The sequence below is a fragment of the Triturus cristatus genome, chromosome 4_1, assembly GCF_964204655.1.
Source record: "Triturus cristatus chromosome 4_1, aTriCri1.1, whole genome shotgun sequence".
NCBI lineage: Eukaryota > Metazoa > Chordata > Amphibia > Caudata > Salamandridae > Triturus > Triturus cristatus.
In genome coordinates this window covers 425,560,551-425,586,751 of record NC_140585.1, presented here as the reverse complement: position 1 = coordinate 425,586,751, position 26,201 = coordinate 425,560,551, and the positions used below count along the sequence as shown (strand labels likewise).

General features: G+C 41.4%; 1 protein-coding gene across 2 annotated transcripts in view; it reads right to left on the bottom strand.

Annotated features, from left to right (window-relative positions):
- ABTB3 (ankyrin repeat and BTB domain containing 3) overlaps positions 1-26,201 on the bottom strand; it is a 677,712-nt gene that overhangs the window by 11,040 nt on the left and 640,471 nt on the right. For both annotated transcript variants that reach the window (XM_085652553.1, XM_085652554.1), the window contains 3 exons: positions 17,560-17,665; positions 6,158-6,260; positions 2,174-2,255 (listed from right to left, as the gene is read on the bottom strand). In XM_085652553.1, the coding sequence (XP_085508679.1) occupies positions 2,174-2,255; positions 6,158-6,260; positions 17,560-17,665 (291 nt within the window). The remainder of the gene's footprint in view (positions 1-2,173; positions 2,256-6,157; positions 6,261-17,559; positions 17,666-26,201) is intronic.

Here is a 26,201-nt window from a genome sequence, read left to right as displayed (position 1 = left end):
TTCTACCTTTTTTCAGACTCAGCCATGCTGCAAGACTTACCAAATCTTTGCCTAAAAGTACAGCAGACCAGGCATCAGGCAGCTAATGCATTGTATAAGTATAATACAGAAAATAGCGAATGACCTATCTATTTCCATCCATGACAGCAAAATATCCATCAATGCTAGAAAAATGTTGTTGGTTAAAGAAAGGCATACGCACCGTGGTAAATTTGAGGGGTTCAAGCAGGAAATAGATGCGTTTTTCCCTTACCTGAACAGCCTACCTATCCTTGGCAACATATATGATGTTGAATAAGTCTTGGTGACAGTTCATAAATTCAAAAAAGTATTTTAGTACTTTGGTTCATTAATGACAACCCAGTTTTTATTTAGTAGTAATAAGATTGAATTTGGCTCATTTGGATTCATTAGAAAAGTGGAAAAAGTAATAATGTGCTTAGCCTAACATTTTTATATTATGATGGCAATTGTAAAGAAACTCATGGCATGGTGGAGTATGGCCAAGAAAGGTAATACCGACTACAAAAGCTGTATTGATTCTTTTAAAAAAGCAACTTTAATAATTGAATGATTATGAATACAACACTGAAGGACATATCCGTTCAGATCACACAATGTTTCTCCTTAAAACAAACAAGGTTTCATAAAATTAAAAAAGGAAAATCTCACGTGTGAGACATTTCATGGCCATTTCATCATAGGGTGTGAAGGTTAGAGAGGTAGGGCTGTGGGGCTGGGTGGGGGGTCATCGACCGACGGACATGAGGGAAAACTAAATAAATAAATTATTTTTCCTCGTCGTCTGTATTCACCCCCAACCAAGCCCCACAACTCTTACCTGTATGGGCCACAGCTGTTGTGAATGAAAGTGAGTGGTGTCAAAGTAGGGGAGGTGACTAGAAGATGGAACAAGGTTACCACCAATGAGACAAAACACATTTATCAGAACAAACCTCTGATGATTCTGAGCATGTGATACACTAGAAACATACAAAATAAGGTTAAGCTTTGGTTGTTAATTAGGTCTACCATTCTGTGAAAATATTTATACTTTGATCAAATTGCTGCCACACTTCTGATAGGAGGTTCAAATTATTTAAATTGACTTTCTTGTGTTATATTTATTCAGCGTCGGCTCCTCTATTAAGATGGAGGAGCAACGCCCCACTGCTCTCTGAGCAGTGCAAAGAGGAAACATAAAATGATAAGAACCCAATGTTATTATCATTTTATTTTTTAATAGAGCCAGTCTAGGGTGGGGATGGCTGGGATGGTGCAGGGAGGAGGAATGGTGGGCACCTTAAGTAAACATGTGAGTTTGGGCGGCCATCTTAGGATGGCCAAACCTACACGTGCACTTTGTATTTTTCCACTCTGCTATGTTGCACAGCTGGGTGGAGAACGTCCCATTCTCCCAGGCATTGTCTGAGCGGCAAACCAGGCGACTCAGAACAATCACAATGCTGCTGTCATGCTGGTAATAATATTACCAGCATGACAGCAGTGTCATGATTGGCTTAGAGGAGTCTGAAAGCCTGTGTGTTGCTGGGAGTTAGGAACAGAAGAGGACGGCAGAGAGGCAGTGGCCAGGGGGTAAGCCATATTTTCTTTTTTTTTCTCTGTCCCTCCCTGACCCACCACTTCTGTTTCCTAGCGGACGCCACTGTAATTATGTCTTGAAAGAAAGGATCCCACGTGAAAACATTGATTTACTTCATTTAACATGGGCTGGCATTGTTTTTAGCTGAAGGCAAAAGTTCAATTTTTGATGCCGCTCTTAAATAGGAAAAGAAAAAGCAAGGATTATCTACATCGATGGCCCCAGCATCTCTTGTTCAACATTTTTGATGATTTTTTTATAACATTAGTCCCTCCTCCTTTGAAGAAATTCAGAAGCAGAATTGCTACTTTGCGTTTTATAAACCCAAGCATTATTTTCTGGGATTTGTTTTTAAACACGACATCAAACAAATTGTGTTGTTGATCTATACTTCAACAAAAAAGTGAAATATAATTCAAGTAAGAGCAAGTTTAAATATTCCAATTAGGGGAAACCATTACAAAATTAGTAATATGAGTATCCACTGCTACTGTGAAATCAAAATTGTGTGATTGTCTAATAAATTTATTTTTAATATTGTCACTTTCTCCAATATAACATTTACCTTACCTGAAAGATGTGGTATTTGACATAGTTAATTTCAATGCATGTGTTCTCCGTGGCAGGTTTGTTAGACAATAGTGCTTTAAACCTGAAAAGAAAGCACATTTAATTATATTTTAATATTAGCAAGATATCTAGAAGGCAGAAAATGTATTTCAAATGTCAAAAAGAGCAACAAAAGAAACCAGTGAAAGCAATCAAGAAACTGGAGTGAATTCATAAGGTATTTGCCTCCTGAAAGAATCAAGAAAGTGGAGTGAATTCATCAAGTGTTTGCCTCCTGAAAGAATATGGACAAACAGACTTTGAAGGTGTAAAATGGATCTAATGCTCACCAGACAAAGACATAAAGGGCACGATTCCGATCTCGTTCAGAAAGCATACCGAATGACTTGGTCCAGAATGTTTTCCGGATGACTTGGGTAGGGACAGCCCAACCGGAAGAATATTATGCATTTAAATGCATCCGGATACGATTCGCTCGGGCTCCCATTGACTTCAATGGGAGCCTGTATTCCGAACATGAACACAGGCTTGCATTGACAAAAGGGGTGCTTGGGGATAATCGTGCACCCTGTGGCCGGCAACCCTTGGTGCCTGCCACACTGTGCATGGTTGGGAAAAGGGGACCCATGGGTACCCCCATGGGCCTGATTCGGAGGGCCCCGGGTGAAGTGGGGCCAGCTATGGCCCCCCAAAGACCGATTCCTGAAGCCCTTTTGATCCGGGCAAACCGAATCGGAAAGGCTGTTTGAATCGTTCATTGTACTTGCTCGCTTGGAAAACCTACTCCATAGGGCTGTACATATTGGCTCCAGAGGGCTCTATCTCTCCGAATGCCTTCTGGAACCGATTCGGTCAGCGCTAAGGCTTTCCAGGTATTTTACTTGGTCGTTCGGACCTGTGAACAATTCAGTCAGAAACAAGGGCTCCGGATCGTTTTAGGCAATTCCGAATCCGATTCGGAGCCCTTTCCACCGAGATCAGAATCGACCCCAAAGGTTGATTTAATTGGGAAAAATGAGGATCACAGCAAGAGGGCACAATTCAAATGTATCATAAATGATGTTACTCAACTTACATTTTTGCACCAATTCTGGCATGCTCAATATGGTAATTTCCCCGGAGAATTTAGAGAGAACATATGTTTTTTAGCTATATAGTCCGGAGTCTAGGGATAGTCTGCGGTCCTTTGATACCAGCCTTAAAATAGGTTTTAACTTGGACCCACACCAGGTCCATTTCCTTACAGTCACAGCTGCTATAATCGTTTACATGCTGTGTCTTCTTTTTTAGCTGTCATTTGCATGTTCATATAAATTGTATGAGAGCGATATCACCTCACAGATGAAAAACCTGATCTGTAACCACTGGTCCCATATATTTATCTTTCTACTTCTTTACTTCCTACCGCAGCTAAGACTAATGAATAACTACTTATTACTATACACACTTTGGGCTTCTTTGATCTACCAGTGCTCTTAATTTGCTTAAAGCTAGGTTTTAACTGACCAGACAAACTGTGTCTGTCCTGGATACAATCCTGGATGACCTCAATATATTTTCATTCTGAGGTGTCAGAGCCCCTATCTTCCTGTGGCCTTTAATACTATCAACCATACCATCCTGTTTTCCAAATACCAAAAACTACTGTCTGAGACTTTCCACCTCTTTAACACATTTCACTTCAATGTCTATGATACTGTGTTTGCTAGATGATTTGGTTCTTTGTTATTGATTATACAGCTATGCTAAAATACAAATGCCCGTCTGAATGTGATGCTTCATGCAATACCATGTTTTGGTGCTGATACTAAGAGACTGAATAACATCCCACCAGTTCTGATAACGCTTTAATGGCTTACCATGAAACAAATAGCTATCTACAAGACAGCATTCATCACAAAGTTCTAGGTACTGCCAGTCCGGGTTACCTTGGAGTGAATCTGAAAGATTTAATGGGTCCTGATCATTGCTCAGATCGGAAAGACTTCCAGAATTGCCAACGTACAAATTTAAACACAAAATGGTACAATCCTTCACCAGGAACACAACAAGAATTTGGAATTCCCCTATCCCCAGTAGTAAGAACCTCTATATCCCTGGACACTTTCGAGACTGAACCAAAACGTCCCCTCTTTCAAAGATACCTACTGTGAGCTCCTAGTTTAACTTGGCTGTTTGATAACTTTCTACCTCGTTCCAGCCTTACTGTTCTTTCTCACTTCCTACTTTTAGCCAATCCTCCAAGCCCACTCTTGCTCCCTCTCCTGTGTTTACAGTTAAGCATGGATGGGCAGGCTTTAAGTTAATGAAGTTCCTGAACCTTCCTCAACTACCCTTCCTGAGCAAATAGGAGACACATTCCTTATATTCAGGTCTTCCTGCTAAAAGACCTAAGCCTTTGTTTCTGCTCTGGAGCAGTATTTACACCTTATTAATGTGAAACACTGATAAGGTCCCTCTGCTCGCAGCCTAACACTACCTAGCCTGCTTGAGGTTCAGCCAGACAAAGGCTTACTATTTAAAAGTAATTTTCCCAAATGTGTTTTACAAATCGGACTTCTTTATTGAAATTGGATTTCCAATAAACATAAAAAATATAGTTTGAATCACTAAAGTAGCTTGTCCTAAACCAAAGATAGAAGTATTTTGAACTTAATTTCTTCTCATAGGACAGATACAGTCTCTTACAGTGAAAACAGCTTTTGGGGTACTAGTCACTATGGGTAGATGCCAATACTAATACTCCTTCATGTACTACTGCTAAATAGAATGCATCCCACCTTGTTTTCTAAAAGGCCTATTTAAGGGTGACTTATAGAATATTTAAAAGTAGGGTTTTTTCTGCCACCTGTGATGTCGGCGCTCTGTGGGTTGTTTTCGCATGTTTGCCCACAAGTTTGAATATTGCAGCAGTCAAGTTACATAAGTAGGCCTGATGCCAGGTTTTCTGTGTCACTATAGTGAAAGGCACAATAAGTGCTACAATCCACAGGTGACATTGAACTTTTAGTCCCATTGTTGTATTTTCCTGCACAGTAAACTATGAAACTGCTCAATATATCAATTTTGGGTTAGCCAATCTTCCCAAGTTTTAGGGGGCAAAGCAAATACCCTGGGGCCTGGAGAAGCAAGTGCCTCAGTGTGCAGAGTTCGTAAAATAGCAATACCAGTAAGCAAAGAAATGGGGTGACTAGGCAAAAAAGAGGCCCTTTCTTACAAAAGGGTTAATGTTGAATACAGTATATGATGAAGCTTGGTAGCATTCAAAACAAGTTCACACTGTTTAGTCTCAGAAGAGTGTTCAATGAGATTTTCAATGTGCATTGGCTAGTGCTAATAATGTCAGATGCAATCTGCAATTTTGTCACAATAAAAAGAGCACGCATTCCTAACACTTGGATTCTCTGAAAAAGGGAGTGAGACAACTTGTGTACACTATATATGAAGCTGAAATAAAATATGTAAACAAAGAACACGTTTCGGGATATCCATGAAATTGTTGAATTTGTTGAACGGTGCATTTCCTCTTGTCTCTATAGTCGCAAGACTGATAATCGAGAAAATAATGTAATATTCAAAAACGAATAGCACTGAAATTCTGACTAGTTTTAGGTTGAGGCACACTTTGATCTTTTTAATTTATGGTTTAGTGACAGCCACCACTATTGATTTTTAGGATCCCTCCTTTTACTGAAATGGGATCAGAAGGATTTAATTGGCGCCTGAGTAATAATACTCTGGCTATGAGATATTAACATTGTACTTCATTCTTTTGAAATGATTTTGTATAAAACCACATTAGGTCATTTAGCCAGGTAGATGGATTTATTCATTGGATGTGCATGGGCAATCCCTGTTAGAAGAAGAAGAGAACCATTACACAACAGCCTCAGTGCTATGTAATAATCTTAGTCAGAGTTTGAAGACGTTTAACAGCCAAAATATTGTATTTATCAATTTTTCCTTCCAAACAGATCCGCTTACCTTGGGGATGCTGTAAATAGGAGCACCTTGTGAGCATAAAAGGGCCTTCCTTCAACCAAAAAAGTAACATCAGACATTTCCTTATTATTGAGAAAATGTGGATCTGAAAGGTAAAAACAAAAATGAAAGGACTTTGTTTATTCATAAAACAAATTTGTAATGATAAGAAAGAGCACAATACATAGAGTTATACCATTTTATCTTTATCTAAAGGAATAGCCACAGCTGAAAACACACCCAATAATCAAGAAGAAGCATGTTACAGCTGACACTCAATCAATCACTCAGTACACTGAGAACTTAATAACTGCAATTTTTATACCTTCAAACTTAGGGCATTATTATGATGGTGGTCGGACGAGTTTCCGACTGTTATCATTGCTGGATGGATACCGGACGACATGTAGTCAGTGTTTCCCCCCGCCAAATTACTATACGGAACCATACAATTTTATATTGAGGCTTGTGCAGTGGCCCGGTAAAGGGCTGCAGCACAAGCCACAATTGAAATAGGCATGTTTTAAACATCCATGCACTGTGTGCCAGGCACCATGAGATGCCAGGCACAGGGTCCATGGATGGGTGGGGGGGCACCATATGTGCCCACCAAGCCCTATAGCAGAGGCCAATTGGGGAAGGGAGCCCAGCTAGGGTCCCCCAAAGTCCTTTTCCGTCTGCCTGTACATGGAGGTCGAACCACCATGTACAGGCCAAGGGAAACTTATATCGTAATACCGACGGCGGTGCCTGAGCAGACACTGCCCCTATTGTAGGGATTATGGTCTGACCGCAGCCCTGACGGGCTCCATGAGCCCATTGGAAAAGCAGCGGTCTATCCCTATGATTGATGCCTCTGGCCTCCGGATCTTAATCTGGCAGTCGGACCGCTTCTATAGATGGCGGTGGGGCCGGCACAGACGGGCTGTCGGGGCATTCTCACTGCCATTGTAATGAGGCCCGTAATTTAATTTCAAACAGATTATAATAATCTTTTGACAAGAATTCATATTGTATGGGAACTATTAATTTCTGTGTCCTATCTACACAACACAGAAAAACTAAATACGTTGTAAAACATAGAATTGCCATTTTTTTAAAGTTTGTAATGGACCTGATGCTTTCTGACAGAGCTAGAATTATGCCATTTTGTGGCTGCAGCTCTTTCAGCATAATAATGGATTGTCCTTCAGAAATTGGGTTATTAATGTTGCAAGAAGCATCCTTGCTAAGTGAATAAATACACCCTGGTTAGGTGTCAATACAAGTCTTAGTGAATCTCTGCTAAGCCCTCAGGACAATATCATGAATAGGTGCTCTGGCTCAGTGCTGAGCAGAATGCTTCTTTATATGCCTTTGAGGTGTTTAAAGTACATACATATGGACATTTTCGATTAATTAATGAATTTTAGACAAGCTTTAGAAAAAGGGAGAAAAATTTAATAGGCCAAAAGACATCAAAAGATTTAAAATGAGATAAGGAAAACTACAGATACGAAGTTTTAAAATGTTAAGGAAAAGACGTAGAAAAAATAAAGCACTATTGAAAATAGCAGTTTGTAGTTGTACAGAAACTAGGTGCGATTTCAGACCAACTGCGATGGAGCAGAGGATGAGTAGACCAAGCTGGGCATTTCCATCAAGTTTTTACCTTCAGAGTTGTTCTTCTTTTTGGAAGTATTGTTTAGTGGGGCATGGTTCAAGGCTAAAGCTAGCATGCATCCCTTGATGTTGGATATAACATTTTCAGTTTCGCAATGAATACATAATGTTGGCGCCTAAAGCTTTGAGGGCGATAAAGCTTGATATCATAGCTGCCTAGATCACTTTGTGAGTGAGATAGATTTGCGGTCATGGCCCAGTTCAAGGTTTTACCTCCTCACTTTTTAGGTCGAGCCTAGAGCCAGTGTGCATGCGCTGCCCTGCAAGACTTGTGATGGAATAGCGAATAGAAGCCCCGCCCACTTTCTGCCCATATTTGACATTGGCTTGTGTCAATGTCTGCCCTAAATGCTGGCTTCTGATTGGTAAATAGGCTTGTTAGTCCCTCCTTAGTGCCACCGTTTACTTCAGTTATTACAAGGTACATGTTATTTAGACTTTGAGAACTATTTTCTTTAATGAGGTTCTCGTACTGCAGGCACAACATGCTTTGGGGCCTTCTATACTCCCCACCCGCCCTCCTGTTGTGTGTGCCTTCTGCCCCCCACCTGACCTCCCTCCCATTGTGCATGCCTTCTTCCTCACCCGTGCCCGCCCTCCCTCCCGTTGTCCGTGACATCAACCATTTGCAATGCAATAGGTATTGCGTAATTGCGAGACCTATTGCATTGCAAATGCTGGTTTACTTTTGGTTTTCAAAATACCCCAGAACGGCAAGGCTTTAAGATATAGATGGACTTATTAATATATACAAATAGATTTTCCTACAAGGCAACTATTCTTTTTCTTCAACGTGTCACTGCAGTACTTTTAAAATGCAGTCCAGTCTCAGCATAGTGGTGCTCCTGGAAGGCATATACTCTTGAGCTACTTATGGGTAATAAAAATATACACTGCAGCTCATATGTGAAACTTACTTGCCACTGGGGCCATTTCTGCATCAGCTACAAGGATTTTACAGGAAAGTTAAACAGAAAAATTAATTGTAATTTATTTTCCTGTACCATTTTAAGACCAGAGCACATGTAGTGTGGCCCTGTGGCACTGGATAGAAGTTTCCTAGCACAGTTGCCACATAATCTAAAATCTGCTGCATAATTTTAGACTTCAATAAAAAACAAAATTTATATTTAAAAAATTGAAAGTTACCTTTCATTCACTTGTATACTGAGGTAAAATTGTGGGCAAGACAATATCGTATGTTTACAATGACAAAATTACTAAATAATACAAACAGCAAATGTGTCACGTAATACTGTATATTTTGCTGGATTCAGATGTTAAACTAGTCTTTGGAGGCGAAAGTTTTGCACAGGGAGTATTGTGTGTAAAAATGACAAAACAGTGAAATAATACTGCCACAGAATATACCATGTAATACCACGTCTTTTGCCTTTTTTGATGCATAATGTAGTCACCCCTGGAGCATAATTTGGACCTCCAGTTCTGCATCATTCAGTGGCCCTGCGTAATTGTAATCCTGTTTGCTCTAAAATCAAGAGTTTCTCATCCCAGTCCATTCTGGATGAGCATGAGTCCTGGAAACAGTAAATTACTTTCAATATCCCAAATAAGGAAGCTCTTCCCCTAGGTGATCAGTATGCTTTCCCTCCTCTTCTTGGACAATACCAGGTCTGACAATGAATGGAAGGAGATAACCTAGGGGTCAGAGTATTGAGTATTACTGAAATGAATACTGCCCATTATCTGTTTGTTCTTCTTCCTTGTCACAGCACTTATATATGGCAAATTAACAAGCACCCTTATCCTATATCATTACAGCATGTCCTTGAAGGTCAGCTAGAACAATGTATGCTCTCATGCATTAGCAGAAGGAAATGAACGCTCAAACCCCATCCCACATAAATGTCAGGAAAGTGGACTTCAAGGAGTTTGACAAAATAGGCTAGCTGCACCCTGCAAAGGCCCAGGAGGCACAACTGTACTCCACCAGATAGAAACAGAGGCACTCAAACAAGTCAATCCAAATCAGGGGCTCAAACTGGTCCAGAACTAAAAAAAGAGAATCTGGAAAACAGCTGGCTGACAGGCTGAAAAAGCAAGGTCACACCAGCGAAAGGAAAAGTAAATCTGGAAGAAGACACCAAACCACTACGCAGGGCATCAAGTGGTCCTCACTATACAAGTGAAGGCAACCGCAGCTACCAGGACAAAAGCAATGCCATAGCTCGGAAACTAACACCAGTCATAAAAGGACCAGAGAATGAACACTTTGAGACAGATGTCAGGAAATCACTGTAGTCAGGGTCAAAGCTGAACAGAGCAACGGATCATCACCATACCAAGCAAGTGACCGCTAGTTGACTGGAACTGCTAAAGATACAGAACACCCACTGAGTTCTGAGATCACTGACCCAGTGCAGAAGGAAGACTGAGAAGGGTCTGAAGGTAAATGAACATGTGACAACCAGATCACGAATTACCATCTGAATAAACAGCTCATCAAGCAGAAGAGGCCCAGTGGGGTCTGAGCTGTAATCCAGTGGTGATGAAATACAAACCTGAACTATGAGGGGCACAATTTAGGGAACACTGCCTATTGCAGAGAGGGGGGCAAGATTGAGAAGATATGTAATAGCAGACATGGACATTCAACTAATTTGTATCACACTAGGCCAGTAGATGCTCTGAGCCACCAGCAAAGGAACCAAGGAGAAACCATCAATAGACCTGAAAATAAGCAGGCATCAGAGAGACATGTGTACTCCTCAGAATGAGAGGCGCAGCTGAAAGAACAACCACAATAAGCATATGCTTTTGAAGGCCACCATGGAGATAAACGTTCCAAAGCACATTTGAAAGAACATCCCAAAAACACAGATCCAATGTAATTGTGGAATCCAAACCCCCATATGTGTGTCAAACACAAGACAGAGAGCCAGGAACCCAAACAAGGAGGTCAAACTCTTACCTACACTTACGCTCAGGGACTTCCATCATTAATTGAGACCCAACCAACTCTACCAAAGAATGGGGACAACCGCTCGGGAACCTTGACCAGCTTTGACCAACAGCAAAGCAGACTAGAGAGTGTATGGGGTATGGAAGGAGTATTGGGAAACACTGTTGGATGCATACTACTTGAGATGGTGAGCTCTTAATTTCTAGCTGATGTAAGTGGCAGATGTCAACTCTCTACTCAAGAACTCATGAGGCTGGAGCTGGTAGATTAAGCATGGCATTCTTGGTACTGTATAATGGTCTGAATCCTGATTGAAGGCAATCTATATCATTATTTAATTCTATGAAATGAACTGATTCAGTTGTGTAGCTACAGAGCTCTCAACGGTCTTACCTAGGAATGATTTATCTTTTTTCAAAAAATCTAACTCTTCGTGGGCTTTTTTCCTCGGTCTTTTTTTCCGAAGGGGTTTGTCTTTTTTCAGCTGGCGTTTAATTTGACCATCATAAGACAATCATGGAACTCACCTTGATCTAGAGGATGCTCAATGGGTTTGTTCAGCATAGTGCCAGGACACTCCTTTGAGTATTGTGTGTTATATAAGCATTGTCAGTCAATTAGTCATAAATGTAAAGAAAAGCCAAAGTATACATTTCTTTTAGTTCTATTCACTAATTTTCTGATTCCTTATCTTCTGGGTTGTGTGTGTAAACTTTCATACGATATTACTAATATATACCAGACATTACAATATCCTACTTTTCCGATGCCCCCATTGGAGAGGCTGTTACCATTAATACGGTGTAGTAATGCTGAATATCATTGCTGAACATCAGCCTGAAGAAATTGTTGATGAGCTGTTCATATGAAAAGTTCATCCTGCATCTGAGATCTTGTCGGCCTGAATCCCTGATCTAATATGTTCAGTGTAGATGACAGAATGTATAGTGACTTCAGACCTTTCCCAATGGCAAGCATAAATCTGACCAGATGGTTTGAATATGTGGTAAATAGAAGAGAGTGCAGCTGTGCCAATGACTACAAAATCCAGTACGATGCCTTAAACGTGGAGACCTTGACATTTTTATTATGCATGTGTAGGGATTATAATAAAAACAATTTAACAGATAACACTATTACTCAATTTACTAACCTAGTAAGGTGGCACGGTTAAGCCTGCTTTTGCTGGGAATCAAATACATGATCTCAGAACATCACAACATCACAACTTTATCTGCAGCGAGCATTCAGCTCACTCAGGCATCATGCCGACTTCAGAATACAATTTTGCAGCAATTGAATGTTTTCCACACAAAGGCATTTCAATCATCAAATTTAAATTTACTCTTTGGTCATCTATTCCAGGCCCTTAAAATAACTGAAGAAAAACCAGATCTCCTTATTTTATTTTATTTTCCCACTACATTCAGATTGCTAACACACCACGGTTCACTGACACAATAGCGAAACCATAAATATCGTGACACCAAAATATTGTGTCAAAAATATTGATCACAAAAATATCGTTTTTCTAGACATAAAATGGTAAGTACAAAAATATTGAAAAAATATATCGTTTTACACTAATATCGAAAAATATATACAAAAATATAATGTTTTACTGTATATGTAGTTTAAATAAATAAAACGTTAATATTTTAACATATAAAATAATATAATGTAAAATAATTTCTAAATAATATTTAAAAATATATATATATATTTACTCATTTAAACAAACACACAAACATATATATCAAAGAGTGTATGTTTACATACATGTATATAATGTAAAACTATTTTAGAAAGATTAATTTGAACTTATATTATAATTGTTTTTAAATTGACCCGATATTACAATTATATACATATCTATATATATATATATACATGTATAAATATTCCAAAAACCTTGATTTCTCGATATGCTCCTTCTTGCCCCTTCAACACATAGATAGGTGGTGCGAATTGCCAGTGAAGCCCACTGGACACGTTAATTCAATTCAATACCACAGATTTATTGCCAGAAACAAGTTTTGACTGTCAAGGCAGTCTTGATTACACACTGTGTGTGATCAAGACTGCCTTGACAGTCGAAACGCATTACTGGCAATAAATCTGTAGTATTGGCACTATCCTGAGAGTGTGATTGCTTTGTGTTGGAGAATTAAATATATATAAATATATATAGATATATATACATATCTATATATATATTTACATACACATAAAACATTTCAAGGTACAACAAACAAACTGCAAAAACATTGAACATATTTCCATTTTAAACATACATAAAAGTAAAAAATATATAAAACTATTTTTTTACTAACAATATCTTCAACATTACATATATGTATATATATAAATATATACATTTAAATACACATACACATAATAATACATATTTGTTAGAACTGGAGGTCTCTAGTTGGCAGAGGTAGGTACCTTCGACCAAATAGGGACCCTTGCTTCTAGTAAGGGTAAGGGGGATACACACTTTTGATAACCCCTGCTCACCCCCTTGGTAGCTTGGCACGAGCAGACAGGCTTATCCCAAAGGCAATGTGTAAAGTATTTGTACCAACACTCACAGTAACACATGGACACCACACCAGTTTAGAAAAATAAAGTATCTTTATCTAAACTACACAAGACCAAAACGACAAAAATCCAACATACACAGTTTAAAAATAGGACTTTAAAAAGGGTTTAAGAACTTGTACCATAGAAATCTATAGATGCGTGACTTTGCACCAAAGTACCTGGAGATTCAACAAAAGTTCCAAAGCCAAACAGCTGCAGCGTCGGAAAACAAAGATATGCGTCACTTCTGAGACCCTGGGGAGGCGATGCGACAGCCCTGCTGCATGCAGCGGACAGGTTGCGTTGAGTCCGGTCTGTAGGGGGAGCGATGTGTAGAGTCTTCGTACCGATTCCGGTTCGCAGGTGATGCGTCGGGAAAGTGTCTCGCACAGGTATGATGCGTGGGTCTTCGGGATGCGACGTAGATCGATGCAGCTGCATTGCGCGGCGTCGGTTCTCTTCAGCCACTATCCCTATGATGCACCAGCTCTTGCAGCGGCGACAGGCACTGCGACGATCTTCACAGTGGCACGGCGATGCGATGGAAGTCTTCTTGCGCCGTCCAGATGCGCCGGTGAAAGGTGCTGCAAAAAGAGCGATGCGACGGGTTCTGCATGTCTTTTCACGCTTCTTCTTCCAGCTCCAGCAGCAAACAACCTCCAGAGGCCCTACAACTGGGTCAGGCACTCTAGGCAGGTCAGAACTCACACAGCAAAGTTCAGGGGAGTTGGGGGTGAAGTCCTTTTGTTCCTGGGACTTCAAAACAGGAGACCAGCTCTCCTCAGGCCCTTGGAGATCTTCTTCAACCAGGGGCCACAACACACAGCAAAGTCCTTCTCCTTTCCTTGGTAGAATAGCAACTGTAGGTTCGCCCAAGAACACACAGCAAGGGCAGTCCTTCTCTTCAGTTTCTCCAACTCTTCTCCTCGGCAAAGGTTCCTCTTGAATTCCAGAATGATCTAAATTACAGGGGTTTCAGCTCTCATATTTATACCCCAAAAGTCTTTGTTCTCTCGGTGTAAGGGATTCTGACCCAGTCCAAACCAGTTCTGGGTGCACTCTGCCAGTGCACTTCTTCTTCCTTTGTTAGAGTGGGCCAGAGCTATCAGACACACCGCAGGGGGTGTAGCCAACATTGTGGAAGGCAGGCACAGTCCTATTCAGGCCCAGGTGCTACTCCTCCCACCACTTCAAATGCAGAAGTACTGACTCACTCAGACTCCTTGAGCCACCCCAGCCCCTGTCACTCTAAAGCCAGACAGTCAATCTACAAACAGGCCGAGGCACACCGAAAGGTTGAAAAAAAAATAGCCACTTTCTAAAAGTGCTATTTTCAAACACAGAATTTAAAAATCATCCTTCCTAGAAGATATGTTATTAAATTCTGAGTTCAGGGATACCAGACTCTAATTTCTTATCTTACTCCTGTGGGAAGATATGCTTGTAAAATTGTTACACAGCATTCCCCATTATGTCCTATGGGCAGGATAGCCTTTCAATAGTGAAAAACGAAATTGGCAGTATTTCACTATCAGGACATGCTACACACACCAGTAGATGTCCTACCTTTCACATACACTGCACCCTGCCCGGGGGGGGGGAGCTTGGGCCTACCATAGAGATGTCCTATGTGTAAGAAAAGGGAAGGGTAAGGCCTGGCGAGTGGGTACACTGGCCAGGTCAAAATGGCTGTTAACAAACTGTGCAGAGGCACCGCGGTGGCCGGCCTGACACATATTTTCAGGGCTACTTATGTGGGTGGCACAATCAGTGCTGCAAGCCCACTAGTAGCATATGAGTTACCAGCCCTGGCACACTCAGTGCACTTTTACTAGGGACCTACTGGTAAGACAAATATGCCAATCATGGATAACCAATCACAATAACAATTTACACAGAGAGCATATGTACTTTAGCACTGATCAGCAGTGGTAAAATGCCCAGAGTTCTATAGCCAACAACCACAGGTCAGGAAAAATAAAGGAGGAAGATGAAAAAAGTTTGGGGATAACCCTGCAAAAAGGGCAATTTCAAACAATATTTAAACAATATTATAAAACATTTAACTATATAAATAATAAATATACTATTCACACTCCAATTTACACAAAAGTAGAGAAACTGGTGGACTCAGGAGGGGAAAAATGTACTAATCCCACTCCAGTCTGTGCAATAGTAGGGAAAGTGCTGGACTGAGGCGGGGTAAAATTTACTATTCCCACTCGTCTGTGAAACACTAGCAAAAGCCTTGGACTCAGGAGGGGCTTACTTTACTATTCCCACTGCATTCTGTGCAACAGTAGAGAAAGCGTTGGACTTAGAAGGGGTCAAATTTAGTATTCCCACTCCAGTATGTGTAACAGTAGGGAAAGTGATGCACTCAGAAAGGGTCTGGTGGCTCAGTGGACTAATGGATCCACTGCAGGGGACTGTGTTAGACATTGTGCTCACAGGTTCAAATCCCAGCAGATCCACTCAGCTTTTCATCCATCTGAGGTCAATAAAATGAGTACCATTGAGTAACTATAAACATCTGTCATTCAGCGCCAAAATACCCTTCTGGGTGAACATGCGCTTTAAAAATACACGTTATGTTAATTATTCAATTGATGTTTAGGTAAATAGTGAAATTATCATATTTGTTAAATTATATTTTAGGTGTGTGCTGTTTAGTTTATAAAGGTATAGGGTGGGAAGTTAATGCATGTAAAATATGCATTTATTAAAAATGGTGCTTTATATTATGTAATGTATTATTTGTGTCATGCTTATTAATGTAAATTACATTTGAATTGTTGGCTGTTATGATTGTGAAAATATAGTGTGATATTTTAATGAAATGAATATTTGTTTTAGTTGATAATTATTTTAAAAAACAATTATGTAATTTGTTTAATTTTTGTTAAAATTTAGGCATATATTTTTACAATTTAAATACTTATATTTTTTGTTAAAATATTTTATTTGTCCGAAGTGAACTACTCTTTCTCTACTGTTGCACCGACTGGAGTGAGAATAGTAAATGTTACCCCATCTGAGTGGGAAGTTAATTAGGAAATTATTTTTGATAATCATGTATTAATTTGTTATTAAAAAATAAATTAATGACACAATTTACAAATAATTACAATAAACAATTACATTTAAAAACAATAAAAATTTACAAACTACATTAAAAAACATTAACAATAATCATACAAACAATGTATGACATATACAATTAAAACATATACCAAACTACATAAAAATAATTAAAAACAATATTAATTATGATATTTTTGTAATCAATATTACCTACATGGATATTTCTAACATCGATATTAACAATATCAATATTTTTTTAAACGATAATAATAACAGATATTTTTAACATTGATATTACTTATCATAGGAAATAGATAATTTTTTCATCAATATTCCTGCATCACGATATTTGTGGATCACTATGTTAAAAATTCAATATTTCCGCTTCTCAATATTTTTTAATCAATATTTTGTCCAATACCACGCTTCACGTGGTTTATCTGAATTACCCAATCACTTTGGCAAGAATCTATATTTGAAATTGTTTCACTGCACCCTTGGTTGCCATTTTTTCTACTATGCTCTTCCCACCACCATATCATTTTCCAAACCCATGGTACCCCTCCTTCCCATTTCACCCAGCTTTGTTGAATTACTTAATTTTTTTGCTGCAATCTAACAGACTATAAGGCATTTGTAAATTCCTCGTGGAAGTTGTCCTTGTGTTATTTGCTGCTACTGAAGGATGCTGTAATTAATGGGTGTGCAATTTACACCCTAGAATGTATTTCTCTCCAATCTGCACATGATTTTGTGTGTGTCAGGGCTTGAAATTGGAACTGCATGAGACTAGAATTTACAACGGAATCCTAGTTAAGGCCATTAAAGACGCTCATGTCCCCCTTCAATTAGCATATCTATCATTCGGTATCAAATGTTTAAATGCTTTGGCAGCGGATCAGACCGCCTCCCCCCACTGTCACTTTAATTACATTGGCATCCTATACCATATTAATATACATCTGATCTGTGAGCCTCCACATGGCCGTTCCACACAAACCATGATCAAGGAATTCTTGCAGGATCAGAGCCCACCAGAGGACTATGCTCATCATTGATTCAGAGAAGACAAGCAGGACATGTATTAGCTACAGGGTTTGGGTAATCATGAATGTGGACTATGTGGTGGGTACTTTAGGAGCACACATACCTAAGCGAGATGTCTGCTTGCGCTTGATTTCGGTTAGCTTTGGGATGGGATAGGGCCCGTAACACTGCGCGAAAATCACCGACAGCTGCTGGCTTATTACCTCGTTCTGGGGAAAAATTAACACATGCATATCAACAGGTTACCCTGGGAAATACAATTTTACAATTCCATTAATATGTGCAACAACAAATAAAGAATACAACTCTACAGGAAATAAAACATGAAATACTATGCGCTGTAGTGCTCTGTTGAAAAACGGTATTGTTAAACATGACTTTAATACCAGGAGAAAGTACTATTGGACTCATTTATGAGGTTTGGCCATGGAGTGGCACCACAGGACTTCCTGCGGAGCTGCCCTACAGCAAAAGAAAAGAGCAGGAATGTACCGTATCTATCAGATTCAGAGCATTCCTGACCTCCCCTGCTCCGGCGCACAATGGGTTGTCTAGCGCCAATGCAGGCACCGTTGCGGGATGATTCTTTTTGTGCAGGAAGGGAAACCTTCCTGCACAAAAACAATCAGAAGAGGCTTTTTCTTCTTTCTATGTGTGCTACAGAAGTTTTTGGCCCTGCCTCAGATTTATGATTTCTCGTAAATCCGGGGCAGTGTCCCAACGCCCTTTATGTTGCTGGGAACGCCCCCAGCAACACCTGTTGCACACCCCTTTAATGCAGAAAACTGAGTTAAAGCAAATGATATTTACGAGGCAGAATGAAGCCAATAAAGTGCCTTTGTGCTGCCAGGTAAATACGGAGCAGGCTCCTGCGCCACTGCAGCGTCGCAAAAAGTGACCTTCCGGCGGCGTATAGAAGGGGGTAGAGAGAGCAAAGTGTCACAAACTTTGGCGAACTCCCCCTGTAGATGTGGAGAATGGTAACCATTACTACACACTTCGAACATTTATTGAAATCCCAAAGTATCTTAAGTAGGTTTTCAAATGTTTTACGTGCATGACTTCACATTTACAGCGAGCCTGATGAAAAATGATTACACAAAACATTCTTGAAAGCAAAATACGTGCTTCCTTCAAACGAGCAGTGCTTTTGAAACGTGATTAACCCTCCTTGGATGCTGGTCAAATCTCCATTTCCCAGGCAACAATAATAACCATAACAGTAATAAGGTCTTAGCCGTGGGTTTTCCAGCATTTCAATTTTTTTTCTCGATGTAATAATTATTGCTAGTTGCGTTGTAGGTGATACTTTCGGTTCTGTTGGTTTCTGAGGGGTTTACTGTTTCTTTGTTTTTAGACTAATGTCTCCTTATACCAAGATGTAGTTGTGGAGTTTTATAAAGTTCACCGCGAGCATCAGTTCGAAGCCTCCAGACCAGCATCCCTTGGGCTGCCCAGAGGGACAGGGCCCAGCGGTGGGGTCGCTTCCAGAAGAGCCGGCCTGTCAGGGGTCAAAGAAACATCCCCTGGATGCAATGTATACTTCCTCATTTTGAGGACTAGGCCGGAACAGCTTGCACATTCCCCCGCTGGTGTTACCACAGCGCCCAGAGAGAAGCGGGCCTGCTAATGTCTGCGTAATGATTAGTATGAGGGCCTCAATATTCTAGGACTGGTTCATCCCAAATGTTAATATATGAGGTTAATAATTTGCAAAGAAGTGTCTGTGCGAAGAGAATGCTCGAAAAATGAAGTGACATGTACAACTAGGGCCAATGGAATCATTAGATTCTGATGCTGCGGCATTATCCGCATAATTAGGGACATAATGCACTTGTCACATTACTCACAATCTGCGGCATGATTTGCAGATTTCTGAAAATAAAAGTGTCTATAACTGAAACCGATCTACTAAAACACACTGCACGTGGTGCAGAGCAGTGCCAAAGCCTTTGCACACTTCACTGGTCATCTTTAAGCGATTGATCGCTGTGATCTGGTATTAAACTGATGATAATGAGGTGTAACTAATTACTCGGAGTGTTATAAAAATGTCAAAATAGTGAAATAATACTGCCACAAAATCTGCCACCTTAGGCTACACAACCTTCCTTTTCTGGCGAGATAACTCATTGAATCCTGCCACATCCTTTGCTACTCTATTGCCGTATAATTCCAGTGGCCCTGGATACAACCTGCACCATACCACATGAGTAAATGTATGCTCAGAAAGGGTGAACACGTGCAGATGTACGTACAGCAGCAGCAACCAGTGCATCTACAGAGAATGCATCAGTGCACGTGCTCTGGTCTTATGCAGTGCTGGCCTGGAGCTAGACATAGATGTATTGTGCACTCTCTTATTTACATTTATCTTACTCAATACACAAGTTTTAACCTCTTGTGTGCTTCACTGAAACATATGCTGTCAGCCACACGTACACCATAACAACAAACACTGCCAAGACCCACTGGTACTTTGGACTCAGTGAGCGCTGCTAAGGAATGTATCTTATATTATAATAAGATTTTAACACCCATTCTACATTCTCCAACCTTGTTTATTCTTTCGTATATTTTAAAACTGCTCAATTCAATGTCCCTTTTCTAATACAGAGACCAATCCTATAAAGGTAACCTAAAATTGTATTTTACAATGAAATCAATTGCAACGGGGATGGCCTTGAGCTGCCACCATAAGGGGGCACACAGTGACCCCAAGCATGACCCGCACCTGGGAGAGAGCCAAAGTGACAACAAATATTTTTTGTGGGACTCCAAGATTCAGGTGAAGAGCACACAGCGCCTCGTAAAACAACGGATTCCCAGCTCAGGAAGACTTTATTGGGGTGAATAATTTTTTGCGATACGAGAATTCAGAAATCACAAATCACTTCACGTGTTTTTTTTGTTGTGCCACAAATCAATTCTGAAGTGAGCGATGCACACGTCGAGTATTTGTGAAGCCTGCCCCCTCGCTTTGACGTGAAGTGTTGAAGGCGAGTTAGAGACATCATAAGGTTTCATAACTGTCCCCGAGACTCATTAGAACCGAACTAACAGCCAGCTGCAAAGGGGCATTTATAACTCTTCCTAAATCATTAATGCCATTGGTATGCCAGGCTCCGTCACTGAGCTGCGGCAGAGGCCTCATAAATCTAGGACAGGGTTCTTAGTATATGCAGCTGGATGGCATTGAGCCAAAACTGTGTCCTGCTTTCTAGGCTCGCCATGAAAAGAGAAGCCCTGCCCGGAAGACTTCAGGGTTACAACAAACAAATGATGGACGGAATGCTGACAATGCAGACATTCTCCCCCAGTCAAGAGATCTGGGTTAAATCCATCGTTCTTTTGCCCACTACACCACCCCAGTTTAGACATGGCCATATGCAAATCAGTCTTGACCCTGTGCCTCATGGGAACAGTCCAGCCCGAACTGCCAAGCCATGTCTTCCCTGGACCGGAATCAAGCATCCTAGGACCGGTTTCTGGCACAGGGTCAAGACTGATTTGCATATGGCCATGTCTAAACTGGGGTGGTGTAGTGGGCAAAAGAACGATGGATTTAACCCAGATCTCTTGACTGGGGGAGAATGTCTGCATTGTCAGCATTCTGTCCATCATTTGTTTGTTGTAACGCTTTTCGCCCTAAGTGGGATGGGTATTCCCAGACGTGGGACCCGTGCTCACTACGCCACTGGAGTCAAGCTATTCTGGCTGATGACGGCTGATAGCCAGAAACCGGTCCTAGGATGCTTGATTCCGGTCCAGGGAAGACATGGCTTGGCAGTTCGGGCTGGACTGTTCCCATGAGGCACAGGGTCAAGACTGATTTGCATATGGCCATGTCTAAACTGGGGTGGTGTAGTGGGCAAAATAACGATGGATTTAACCCAGATCTCTTGACTGGGGGAGAATGTCTGCATTGTCAGCATTCCGTCCATCATTTGTTTGTTGTAACGCTTTTCGCCCTAAGTAGGATGGGTATTCCCAGACGTGGGACCCGTGCTCACTACGCCACTGGAGTCAAGCTATCCTGGCTGATGACGGCTGATAGCCAGAAACCGGTCCTAGGATGCTTGATTCCAGTCCAGGGAAGACATGGCTTGGCAGTTCGGGCTGGACTGTTCCCATGAGGCACAGGGTCAAGACTGATTTGCATATGGCCATGTCTAAACTGGGGTGGTGTAGTGGGCAAAAGAACGATGGATTTAACCCAGATCTCTTGACTGGGGGAGAATGTCTGCATTGTCAGCATTCTGTCCATCATTTGTTTGTTGTAACGCTTTTCGCCCTAAGTGGGATGGGTATTCCCAGACGTGGGACCCGTGCTCACTACGCCACTGGAGTCAAGCTATCCTGGCTGATGACGGCTGATAGCCAGAAACCGGTCCTAGGATGCTTGATTCCGGTCCAGGGAAGACATGGCTTGGCAGTTCGGGCTGGACTGTTCCCATGAGGCACTGGGTCAAGACTGATTTGCATATGGCCATGTCTAAACTGGGGTGGTGTAGTGGGCAAAAGAACGATGGATTTAACCCAGATCTCTTGACTGGGGGAGAATGTCTGCATTGTCAGCATTCCGTCCATCATTTGTTTGTTGTAACGCTTTTCGCCCTAAGTGGGATGGGTATTCCCAGACGTGGGACCCGTGCTCACTACGCCACTGGAGTCAAGCTATCCTGGCTGATGACGGCTGATAGCCAGAAACCAGTCCTAGGATGCTTGATTCCGGTGCAGGGAAGACATGGCTTGGCAGTTCGGGCTGGACTGTTCCCATGAGGCACAGGGTCAAGACTGATTTGCATATGGCCATGTCTAAACTGGGGTGGTGTAGTGGGCAAAAGAACGATGGATTTAACCCAGATCTCTTGACTGGGGGAGAATGTCTGCATTGTCAGCATTCCGTCCATCATTTGTTTGTTGTAACGCTTTTCGCCCTAAGTGGGATGGGTATTCCCAGACGTGGGACCCGTGCTCACTACGCCACTGGAGTCAAGCTATCCTGGCTGATGACGGCTGATAGCCAGAAACTGGTCCTAGGATGCTTGATTCCGGTCCAGGGAAGACATGGCTTGGCAGTTCGGGCTGGACTGTTCCCATGAGGCACAGGGTCAAGACTGATTTGCATATGGCCATGTCTAAACTGGGGTGGTGTAGTGGGCAAAAGAACGATGGATTTAACCCAGATCTCTTGACTGGGGGAGAATGTCTGCATTGTCAGCATTCCGTCCATCATTTGTTTGTTGTAACGCTTTTCGCCCTAAGTGGGATGGGTATTCCCAGACGTGGGACCCGTGCTCACTACGCCACTGGAGTCAAGCTATCCTGGCTGATGACGGCTGATAGCCAGAAACCGGTCCTAGGATGCTTGATTCCGGTCCAGGGAAGACATGGCTTGGCAGTTCGGGCTGGACTGTTCCCATGAGGCACAGGGTCAAGACTGATTTGCATATGGCCATGTCTAAACTGGGGTGGTGTAGTGGGCAAAAGAACGATGGATTTAACCCAGATCTCTTGACTGGGGGAGAATGTCTGTATTGTCTGCATTCCGTCCATCATTTGTTTGTTGTAACGGAAGACTTCAGGGCCAGCATGGCGACCACTTTCTGCATTGCCTTCAAGAATGATTCAACTTCACAGTGGAGGCTGTTTCTAAGCCACAGAAATAAATGGGCAGGCTTTGGGGAGATTTAAATGGGACATTTCTTCCATCAGATCACCCAAAAGGAAGTTTCCTTGAGAAACATATTATGACTTCCCCCATCTTTAGGCATTTTGAATTCACACGGACTCAAGGGTTAATGTACTCTCTTCCGAACCTTTAAAGGAAAAACACGCTTCTATTGGAAGAGCGCGCGAACCGTGTGCAGTTTACGCTTTCTGAAACCTGTGGCCAGATGGAAGCAGCAGTGAGGGTCAGTGAGGTTGGTAATTCTGCTGGCCATCTGGGTTTAACAGTTACCAAGGTCTATTGGAGGGAAATGTACAGTGTCGGTGGTAAGTACAAATACTTAAAGAGGGTTTTGGTGCGTTATGTTTTTTTCAGGAGTGCGGGACGCCCTGTACCCTTCCAATATTTGATGGTGATGAAATAAAAACATCTGTGGCCAAATGAGAAATAATGAAAGTACATTCCTTTAATGTAAGGCTGAGTTAAGCAAAAGAAGTGACCCATTTCTGGACTGTAAATGAACATATATTGTGGTTGCACCACTAATGATCAATATACTTGAAGAGTTCACAGTAGATCCATGAATTATTTAATTGTCCATCTTTATTGATATAACATCTTCTTGTTTTTAAGGAAAAACACAGGCAACGCGTTTCGTTCTCAACAGAGAACTTCTTCAGGGCTTCTAGGTTGAAACGATAATTAAAGCCACATATGAAATTTTCCTGGCGTAGACGAAATCCAAAAATGAATGTGATATGATAGTCACGGTATTACCTATCGTAACAACAGTCTAGAGGTTAGCGATATCCCGTGTTGTGAAGTCCCGCCGTAAGTTAAAAAAAAACTATCACACATTGATTTTTGGATTTCGTCTACACCAGGAAATTTTCATATGTGGCTTTAATTATCGTTTCAACCTAGAAGCCCTGAAGAAGTTCTCTGTTGAGAACGAAACGCGTTGGCTGTGTTGTTCCTAAAAACAAGAAGATGGTATATCAATAAAGATGGACAATTAAATAATTCATGGATCTACTGTGAACTCTTCAAGTATATTGATCATTAGTGGTGCAACCACAATATGTGTTCATTTGCTCTATTGACCCTGTGTCACAGGGTGGCTCTTCTGGACAGTAAGAGCCTTTTGTGAGTTCTGCACACAGAAAGTTTTTTACTTATTGGTTAAAAATGATATATCTTGGTCTATTCTTTGGAATTAGTGCCTTTTGCTCAGTTGATCCACTGTCCGGTTTTTGTTTCAATCATTTCTGGACTGTAGTAAGGGCAAAGTATCTGGAATAATAACCTTCAACAGTCTCACAATGACAGGAATCACCTTCTGTGATCTAATGCAGTGTACATCAATAATCGTTTGTACATCAGTAAAAGCTGTAACAGTCAGAAGAATGTCCTTGTGTAATGTAATACAGGTCATTGTCACCAGAGTAATGTTCTGCAATCTTACACAAGGTCAATGAATCCGGTCAGTATGGAAGCCTTCGGCATTCTCATTCTGAGACGAATAATCCGAGATCATCTGTAATCTATTCAATGTTTCAGCAATTAGCACAATGTCTTGTACTCTAGTGAACATAAAGGATTCAAAGCAATTTTAATCTAATTGCTAGGAACAATACCCATTGGTAATTTAATGCAGTATAAAGTAATCAGAGCAAGTCGGTGTAATCTAATGCTAGGTGAAGTCACTGCAGTAGTTACCATAATCTTATGCGCTGTAATGCAATAAAAGCAATCACCCGCAATCCAGTTTAGGCCAATGTAGCTGGAATAATCTCCCTCTGCCATCTGATAAAGAGTAGAGTCATTTTGTACCGTTATCAAGTAAATCACACAGAAATGAGCGTAGTTTGTTTTCTTAGTCTGCAGTTTTCATGGTATTTAAGTTACAAAAAGGATTTCGGCAGTCTTTGAAGAGTTCAATTATAGAGATGTCTTCTTGACGGCAAATCTGGACATGCCGAGGATTTACAGGCCCTTCCTTCAGCAAACAAACTCATCCGACTGGGGAAGGGAAGATTGTTTTCACTTCGCCCATCACAGGCTCTGCAGATCTTAAAATGGTTCATAAATCCGGAGGATCTGACTGGCTGCTCGGAACTGAAATATTCTGCTGTGTCAGTCATTGCATGAGGTCAGGCACTGAATCTTGCATCCTGAAAAAAGTTTCAGGTGGTGTAAGGTGGCAGGAGGGGCATCTTCTCACAGCACGGCTCCCAAAGGGGCATTTTATAGGACCTTGAAATATGAAAAACTACTGTTTGTGCCATGGGATTTGTGGATCCACCCATGGGATCATGGATCTTGCATCCCTTTATTTCGGCTTGTTTCCTAGTGGCAGATTGCAGATCCAGATGGCCAACATTTTCTTTTTAAGTGCAATGTTTCTTTTTTTGTTTGCAGTTTTGCAAATCATGAAAAAAACAAATACTATTATTTGTTTACAGTGCAGCAGCATATGCCCAAAGGCTATGATCAGTGAGCATCATGGACATCTGTGCTGGGTGCAGGGTACAGCTAGTGTGGGAGGGGGAGACTTGCACAGCCTTGTCAAAGCAAGGACAGGTCCCCTGACATACCTGCACATGGCATGGCCAAAGGTTGAGCACAGATAATTAGAGTGGAGTGGGTGTTGTTGTAGGGTCAGATGAGAGGACAAACCCTGACCCCAGAGCCTGTTTCAAGGGCCTTGAAGGAGGCTGGACTCTGCACCTAGCACTTGCTGTGCATGCCCTTCTCTGTCTGTCTATACTACCTCACTGTCTTTAAGTATCCGGTATCTATAGTGGCCTCTTCCACTCAAGTGTTAGGATGCCCTTAGCACCAGGATACCCTTAGGGGTGGTTGTTTGCACCCTTCAAATGCCAATCACGGGAAATCAAAGAATGCTTTATTTCAGTATTCTACTTTACTGCACTTTCTGCTCTCCTGGACTGTCCTGACTCAATTTACCACTGTCATACTCTACTGACCTGTCCTGTTCTGCTTCACATACCTCAGTAACCCACCATGCTCTCCTTCGGTATGTTGCCTGGGTCTACCTCAAGATACAC